This window comes from Hippocampus comes, unplaced genomic scaffold (assembly GCF_001891065.2).
Source record: "Hippocampus comes isolate QL1 unplaced genomic scaffold, H_comes_QL1_v1.1 scaffold40, whole genome shotgun sequence".
Taxonomy (NCBI): Eukaryota; Metazoa; Chordata; class Actinopteri; order Syngnathiformes; family Syngnathidae; genus Hippocampus; species Hippocampus comes.
In genome coordinates, this window is record NW_017842058.1 from 1,520,149 (window position 1) to 1,529,477 (window position 9,329).

The 9,329-nt window shown below is 41.2% G+C and overlaps 1 protein-coding gene across 2 annotated transcripts in view; it reads left to right on the forward strand.

Annotated features, from left to right (window-relative positions):
- inka2 (inka box actin regulator 2) overlaps positions 1-6,164 on the forward strand; it is a 13,182-nt gene extending 7,018 nt beyond the window's left edge. Inside the window, exons 1-2 of one of the 2 annotated variants that reach the window (XM_019861169.1) lie at positions 179-638; positions 2,443-6,164. In XM_019861169.1, coding sequence (XP_019716728.1) covers positions 2,443-3,558 — 1,116 coding nt within the window. In that variant the 5' untranslated portion in view covers positions 179-638 and the 3' untranslated portion in view covers positions 3,559-6,164. Of the gene's footprint in view, positions 1-178; positions 639-2,442 lie in introns of those variants that run through there. The other variant, XM_019861167.1, reaches the window with a different exon arrangement.
- Positions 6,165-9,329: the final 3,165 nt, after the last annotated feature.

The following is a 9,329-nucleotide window of genomic DNA, read 5'->3' on the forward strand; positions in this document are numbered from 1 at the left end:
CCTCTGCTGAAAATAGTCATTTCATTTTCTTTATAATTTTAAATCTTGCAACAATCAAGATTTTGAAATGACATTTTAAAATGTTTTCATTACATTCTATTATTTAGATTTTCTTTTTTTTTTTGCGATTAAATGTTTCCCATGGCAACAATTTTGACCTCTCCTGAGCATCACAAGTGTGTTTCTTCCCACATAACAATCATTACACAACATGCCCTCCTCTCACGGGGCTTACAGGTTTTGAGGGGGTGTGAAAGGTAGGGTGTCTGTGTGTGTGGGGGGGTGGGGGGGCATCACAGTCACATATCACAATCTGCTGTTGTTACACAAGACCCTTCAATCTTCCATATGTAAACATTTATAATTGAAGCCATAGACTCTCATCAACTAATAAACATATGGCCGAAGACCCCCGCAATTCCACCCCACTCTTACTGCCAGACTCTCCTCTTATTGTCACTCCGTTTCCGACTGAGTGAACCCCACCGCCCCCCTTTCACCCGTTTGGGGATAAGTCTAGACAGCTCTGATTGGTTGCCCCTTTGTGAGACTGCTACATATATATACATGCATCCTCATGAGGGCCACTCATGTTGGTGCATGTGTGAGATGACTGTGACAGGATGACTTCATAGACGGTAAGAGGATGACTTGAATGGTATTTCATTATTATTTTGTTATTATTAGAAATATTGGAATTACAGAGTATTCTTCCGATGAATGAATCGCCTTTTCGGGATCTGAACACAAAGTCGGACATTTTTATGTGAAGCAGACATTTTGGTTAAAATCCAGAGTTCATACTTGGACGAATTCATATCGAAATTTCGCTTGAATGAGCCCCAATCATATCTCGTAGACTCGATAGTTGGGCGATGCTAAATTGCCTAACTCAACTATCTAATGTGGCTGAAACATAGCATTTATTTTTGAGGAAAACACAGGAAAATTGCTTTTGCACATTTTAATCATGTTCACCCGATGTACAGTACATGTTCAAATCAATTAAATCCAAATGGTGGTTTTTTTTTCAGTACATTGAAAGTGAAAAAAAAAGTGAGTAGGTGGGTAAGCTATGTTCTTCAAATCCATGCATACTTGTGGATAGTATGTAAAACATCCATCAAATGTTCTTGGATGAAGACTAAACATGATGCCGGTGATTCACAAAGTGGGTCAAGGAGGGCAAGTGATTCAGAACTTGGACACCCGGGCATTTTGTCTGTCTGTTTGCCTTCGAGAGAAGATGTAGAGTCACATGACTCAGCCTCTAGAACAGATGAGAGGCAAAAGCAAAGAGGAGGAGGAGGAAGATGACAAGTGTATGATTACAGCAGCAGCAGACAAAAAAAGGCATGAAAAACAACCTTGGCCTGATTAAATTTTTCAGCAAGTATACCAATTATATAAGTTAGACGCTCTGAAAATTGTCCATGCGCTTTCTTTTGGATAACATGAAACTATGTGGAGCGGCCTTAACTAGCGGTCATAACTATCGCTGACTGTACCAAGGGTGGGAAAGGTACGATAGCTTACCATGACATGCAAGTCGTGGAGTTGTACTTTCAATTGGCCTGCAGCTGCTAATATGGCCAAAAATACAACTGTACTACTGTCATTACAAATAATAATATTGTAAAGTTATTTTCAATAATTCTTTTAAAAATATTGTTTAAAAAATATGATATAAAGAATGTTCTCAAAAAATAAATATACTGTGTATATTTTTTTTAATAAAATGTAACGTGAACAACAGGAGCAAGTTTGTGGAAGGTTTCAATATTTTTTGTTGTAATCTTACTTTTTAAGTCATGTTAAAACCAGTACATATTTTTAAAAATAATGTTATATTACTTTTAGAATAAATATTTTTATTTCACTTTTAAGGTTTAAAAAAGTTGTATTACAAGATGCAATGTTACTTTTTAAATGGTGTTAATCCAATAAATAAATGAAATGTGAATAAATAAATAAATGACTACATTTTTAATTAAATATATCTGTTTCTTGCGTATTGTAATGTGCAACAAGTATAGTAGCGTGACATAGTGCCCATGAAGTGGCACAGCGTGATGCCTGTGCAGCAAACTTTAGCATATTTACAAATGGCGTGAGGGCTTTGTGGGTTCAGTTTACATGACAGCTCAGGGAAGAGCATACACGACCGTAGTGGTTTTGGTCAGTAAAGGCTGAATGAGATTGAAGGGGAAAGCTGCTCTGTCCTGCAGCTGTCATGGGTTAGATTCACTTTTGAATGCCAGCCATATGGGTCAACGTGAACGTTCAGCTAAAACAGCCTGTAGACCTGCTGTCATATTTCATTCTGTCAATTCATGCTGTTGTAATTGGATTAAAAAGAGGAACGGCTGCTGGGTCCAGTTTTGGGCACTGTGAAGCGGAAGTGAACTTGTTTTGATTGTCATCACTCTCTTCACACTCCAGATGTCCATGAAGGAAGCAGGAGATGGCCTCCATGCTCAGATGAATTCCATGATGGGTGCGCTCCAAGAACTCAAATTACTTCAGGTCCAGACCGCTCTAGACAACCTCAACCTGTCAGCTCGAGGACGGAGACATCTGCAGGATATGACAATTTCCAACACAACATTCAGGAGTGCTTCAGAAGCGGATCCCAGGTTGCACTTGTCCAACGGCCCTAGCCCAAGTCCGGAGCTGTCTATGGAGTTGTCACAAAGCAGATACAGCGAAGGGACAATGTCCATGTCCAGTCTGGAAATGGAGAGAAGCGAGGAAGGAGACCTCGAGGTTGTACCACGCAGGTGGTCGGGCTACGCAGCACCGCAGGTGGATTTCTGTGGACCCACGGTGGGGAACCCTCCACCCGAGCCCTACATGCAGCCTCCCAAATGCAACCAGCCAGTGGATCTGCCAGGCATCCTTTACAGCCTGTCCAGAGAAGGTCCGTCCATGGACAATGACTACTCCCAGGACAGCACAGACGACGCCGACGACTGGACTTCGTCGCTCATGAACCAAAGCCGCAATCGACAACCCTTAGTGCTTGGTGACAATGTCTTCGCCGACCTCGTTGGCAATTGGCTGGACTTGCCAGAGATAGAACCGGAAGGAGTAGGGGAGGAAGAAGAGAAGACCGAAACAACGGTGGCAGAAGGGGGTGGCGACAGACCGGACACCCCAGCTCACCCGCTGCGCCTGAGCCGATCACAGGAGATCTGCAGGAAGTTCTCACTCACGACAAACATCTTCAAGAAGTTCCTCCGAGGCGTCCGTCCCGACCGGGACAAGCTGCTGAAGGAGAGGCCCGGCTGGATGGCACCAGAGATCTCAGAGGGCGACCTGGTCAAGAGGCCTAAAAAATCGGTTCCAAAAAGTTCAAAAGGCAGCTTCTACCTGCCTTTCTGGGCCAGCGGACAGCAGAGTAAAGGGCAGTCGGAAACGCATCCAAGTAGCCAAAACTACTTCCGACAGTTCCATGAGAAGCCCTTTGCGGGAATTTACTTAGACCGGAGACCACCAGAAGGTAGACTGCGGAAAATGCATCCCTTGTTTGACTACAACACAGCTGTGTGGGTCTGACGACTGGAGAAGAGAAGGGCTCCACATTGGATCGACAGCAGGTGCAGACTGAATGAACGACTGTTATCCAAAACAGGAACGTCACACCCACTAGTCTGGTGAACAGCTTTTGTCTGACAATCTGAAAACACTTCATGTCTTTTGTACATTTTTCATGTTTTCATTTACTTCTGGATGTCTGACTGGATCCGACTATCCCAGAAGATGGTACTTTCAAGAGTTTTGCCAGACACTACACTCTTGGGTTGCATGGGTTTGTGTTTGCAGTGACATCTCTATATGCTCATTCAAACATTCTTTCTGTTTCCAAAATAGTTGGGAAACTCAAGATTTTTTTTTTTTTTACAATTTAAAATAGTTTCAAGGTGTTTTACGAACATGTCAACCTGTTTTTTGTCTCATGCAAGTCAGCCCCAGTATATCCCACCCCATACACCACTGGGTCAATGGCATATCTTGTTTAATTATGTTACTAGAGTATTAGCGGGGGAAAAAAAGCAAGTAAGCTGCTATAATGAGAACAAAAGCTTTTTCACCTTTGGAAGCAGCACTTCATACACTACACTGTGTCCATGTCACTTTTGGACATGCCACCAAACACTAAAACCGCTCCATCAACACTGCGAGCGCAAAACCCCAGCGAGCAATCAAGGACCTTGTGGCACCTATCAGAAGTTAACCTTATTCTTTGCATCCAACATGACCCCATGCTGCCTACCATTTGTCTTCGATGTGATAGATAACACACCGGTTGAGGATGTGGGTATTCCTACATGATAGTGCCACTGCATGATCGTGTTTCAGACGACCTTCGTTTGAAAGTGACTGCGGACCTTTGCGCATGTCATGGGCGGAGAAAATCTCACACATATTTTCACAAAAGTGATGATAACCAAATAGTTACTTGGTTCAATGTCATCAGTGATTGGTGGACAGGCTCTTAAGAGCCCAAATATATATCATCAAGCTATTAAAAAGTCCAAGTTAACCAACATGTCCGTCCCCCGTAAAGCAACCGTCTTTCATTCAAAGGATGAAAACTACAGACTACCGTCTTTGAAACCAACAACCAACGGTGATTGGTTCACCATGCAAATCAGAAAGAGCCGAAACTGTTCAGAAATAGACACTGCTGAAGTGATGAAGGCCAGATGTGTCACGACCACGAAAAGTTAAAAGAACAAAGTACATTTTCTGTGGCGCTAATTAGGGTCGCAGGTATATGGAACCGATCCCAACTGACTTTGGGCTAAGAGCTAATTATGGGTTACCCACCAATCGCAGGGCACATCGAGTATAGACAAACAACAATTCACACGCATGTTCGCATTTTTGGATTTTTTTTTGTTTTTTTGTTTTTTATGGAGTCGCCTTGGTGGACTTGTCATCCATGTCTGATAAAACTGCCGCAATAGCTTAAATAAATAGTTCACGTGTGCCCCAACGTACCAACTTTTGAGTTGCAATCTGTTGCATCGTTGATTTTTGTTTTTGTGTTGGTACGGGGAAATAATCGAAAACAAATCAGAAATGTGAACTCGAGAGTAGCTCATGAAAGAAACACAACCCACAGCCAGACGTTTCTCGTTGAACTAACCTGCTTTAACTCCTGACATTACGCACTAGGTCACTCACTGCCTGTAAAGCCAACTCACAAATACTACAGTATGTGCAGTAATTACATTTGATGTAACCACTTCTGTAAATTCTGTTTCACTATGCTTTGTTAAAAAAAAAATATTCATGTCATTCCATTTGATTAAAATGGGGAAAATCGATCTGTCACATGGAACATGTCAACCTAAAAACGGTTCAGAATGCTGGCTTTTTGACATTAGGCTGGGAACACAACCTGGATGGCGAGTGGTTCCTCCATTTTTGGACCGTCCCATCCTTGCATCATCTCGGCCCCAGCAGGACATGAAGGCAATCGAGTGCATGACTAGTTCACTTCAGTTACAGTTCTAGCGCTGTTTTCTTTTTGCCAGCTGTCATGTCACATATTCTTAATGACTCTGCTGTGTGCGCACACTGAGTCAACTGTCAGCCCACATGGGCTGCTGGCAGAAAAGTGGGCGTGAGCATGGCATAACATATCGCTGACTGCCATCTGCTCTTAGAAAATTAGATAAAGAATAAGACTGGGCCTATACTGTACTGCTCTTCTACATATTACACTTGGACCACTGACAATCTTATAAATGTAATTTACTACTGAGTAGTTTTGTCAAATTGACAGATCAAGAGGAACCATCAGGGATTAAGCCTCATTCTCTTGGCCAGTTGATCCATATGGTGCAGTCTCAGGATCCAGGTCACACACACACACACACACACACACACACACACACACACACACACACACACACACACACACACACACACACACAAACACACACACACACACACACACACACACGTTACAAAATGGCCTCACTCACTCTAAGTGGATGTCACGTAATTGATTTGTTTGCTCACAAGTGGGGAACTCTCACCATCAGTTTTGATGTTTTGTCTTTTTTATTAAGTGATAAATGTATGTCATTGTGTTTTGTAGACTTGTCACTGACTCTTTGTATACAATAAATTCAGTTTAAGAAACAGCAGTTTTGTGCATCACTTGTTTTTTTTTAGGTATGTATTGCAACATTGTATTATCAATCAATTGACAAATGTATTTTTGCATCCAATACAATACATTGTTAATTTGCGCGTTCACAACAACTGCAGGTATAATTAAGTGCTTGACAAAAAAAGCTTTTTTCTGCACGTTTTGGTCCAAAACCAAACCATATTCTACCGCTGATTAGTAAACAATAGAATAGGGTATGCCAATGTAGACCAATTTCCCAGTACACTCTGAGGGAAACGAATTGCAATTTGAGAGCTGGCGTCTTGTGAACAAATTGAAAAAAAATATATAAAATACTGTACAATAATACAGATGATGTATGATTATTTTCTGGAAATTAAAAAAATAAATAAAATGAAACAAAATGAAAACATTTACTAACATCTTCACTAAATACAAATACTGTGTGATAGAACAGAAAAAAAAATGAAAGAATTTGTGAAAATGAATGAATAGGAATAATAAAATTGAATGTAAGCAAAATAAATATTGATAAAATAAAAACTAAAGCTCAGTAATTCATCTGGATACAAGCAAACAAGTAATTCAACTGTAAAATTAATTTTAATCAATGAATTATACTGTACATTGTTCTTACCCTCCATAATACTGAAAGTATTATTTGATCCATTTAATAGCATGATAACGGACCTCCTTAGTGGCAGAGGGGTTTCGACCTTTAGTAAATGCATGTACGTCACTTCGTCTGGATTCTGCTTCAGAAAGCAAATGCGCAGCTCTCGCTCCCTTTCAGCCCTTGTGTGTTAATGTGCTGCAGCAGCACATGCAGCAGCAGTGCCACTGCTGCTGCATGACTAAAAAGTTGATGGAGCTGGCTCACTGGCTGCGCTTTCCCTTTCAGCCCTTGTGTGTTAATGTGCTGCTGCATGCCTAAAAAGTTGATGGAGCTGGCTCACTGGCTGCGCTTGAAATTGATTTCTAAATATGGAGCGGCGTATAGACAGCGTCTTCAATAAGTAAAATGCTGAGACCGTGCGATACGCTTCTGACCGCATCAACTTATGTATGCCGGCAGGGCAAAAACCAAAAATAAAAAAAAAAAAGTCAAGATTTTGTCACAAATTTCTCTCGGCTCTACTCTGATGATATCATATATGCTTGTCAAAATGAATACATAAAAGCAAAGCTTTGCTTGTTGCAGGAGTGCCGATAAAGCAGAGTTTATGTGACCAACATACTGAACACACGCACACACACACGCACGCACGCACGCACGCACACCCGCGATTTTGAGTCCAAATAAATACTGACAGTCTTTCCTGTTGGAGATAAAGCAGAGTTTATGTGACCAACATACTTAACACACACACACATGCACGCACGCACGCACGCACACCCGCGATTTTGAGTCCAAATAAATACTGACAGTCTTTCCTGTTGTTCTCGTTCTGAATGGCAACCAGAATACCGTGCACTGCTGTGACTCCTCCAGTATCAAACTGACAAATACGCACGCACGCCATTTTGAGTCCAAATAAATACTGACAGTCCTTATTGTTCTCGTTCTGAATGGCAACCAGAATACCGCGCACTGCTGTGACTCCTCCAGTATCAAACTGACAAAATGACCTTTCATCATTTTGTTTCGCTTCGTTGTCTTCCACACACAGTCACAATTTTATCAGCCAGCAGCCTGCCATGTATTCTTGTGACTATCACAATCCATCACACTGCCAAAAATTGTCAGTATCTTCTTTTTGCATCCAAATAAATCTGCGCAATCAAAACTGATGTTCTAATTCGAAAGGTTAGCAGCATACCATGTATAGCTGTGACTACTTGAACCCAGTACCAAAGAACACAGACTTTCATCATTTTCTATCACTTCCATTTCTCCAACAAATATGTCGGTTCCAAGTGAAACATGCAAGTCCCTCCTCGTGTTCAAATTCTGAGAGGCAAGCAGCATACCACGCGTTACTACGGCTATTCCAACATAAAATTGTAAAAATGGCTGTGCATCTTTTGCTGGCACACACACATTTGGGGTTCAAACATATTGTATTCAATGTACTCTGAAGTTCCATTTCTCAGAGGTAAGATGCCTAGCATGCACTCTCATTACTATTTAACCTAACATGGGAAAAGCATGGATCTTCATTTATTTCGCTCACTTCCATTTCTTCCAACCACAACATTTTGCGAGCAAGTGAATCCCAGTTAAACCATTTTTGATGTTCCAATTCCAAATGGCAGTGGCAGACCAGACACTGTGTCTTTGATTTGTTTTTATTTTGTCTTTATACTGCTTCTATCTGGTCAACAGACATTTCGAGTCCAAATCAATAATGAAATCATTTCCGAAGTTGAAACATCTTGCAACAGGCAGCATTTTTTTCGACAAACACCATTTTGTTTCCAAACACATTGTGATAATCCAATTTGATGTTATGGAAAGCAGAACACCTGACACTGTTGTCACTTTTCCAAAGTCATACTGCAAAGATGTCATTTTGTCTTTATCTTTTGCTTCCATTTCTTCCACACATACTTTGGCAGTTCAAATAAATGTTTCTGTCCTCAGACAGCAGCATAACATGGATTGTTGTAACTGTTCCAATTTAATCGAACAAAGATGACCTATCCTCTTTTTCTTTCTATGTATCTGCAGATTTAGACATATCCATGTGTCAAAATGACTCCCGACAAGCTATGGCATACTGCTAGCAGCCTCGCATGGACTGTCGTGTGTCTCTACCAATTCCATTTGTGCGCAGGGTTCGCCATGATTATTATTATTATTATTTTTTTTTTTTTTTTTACATAATCATGAACAGACTCAAAGAGGAGCTTGCATGTTTGTGCATGTGTTGGAGAGATGGAGACCAACAGCTGCAACAGTAGTGCCGTCGTCTCATCTAATTCAGTTTCCCTCGGGATCCCAGCAGCGGACTGTCTGGACATCGAATCCCCCCTCGGCCTGCCCCCCTTCCTCACGCCTCCTCCCCCTCCCAGCCTCGACTTGTCAGCTGTCGCTCTCACACAGCCCAAGATATAGACTACTATGCTGCACATAAAACATCATGGACTATTATTACAATAATAATCTCAAATAAGAAATACAATTGTATGTTCAAATTAAAATCAAGAGTTCCCTTTTAAATACGCATTCATCATA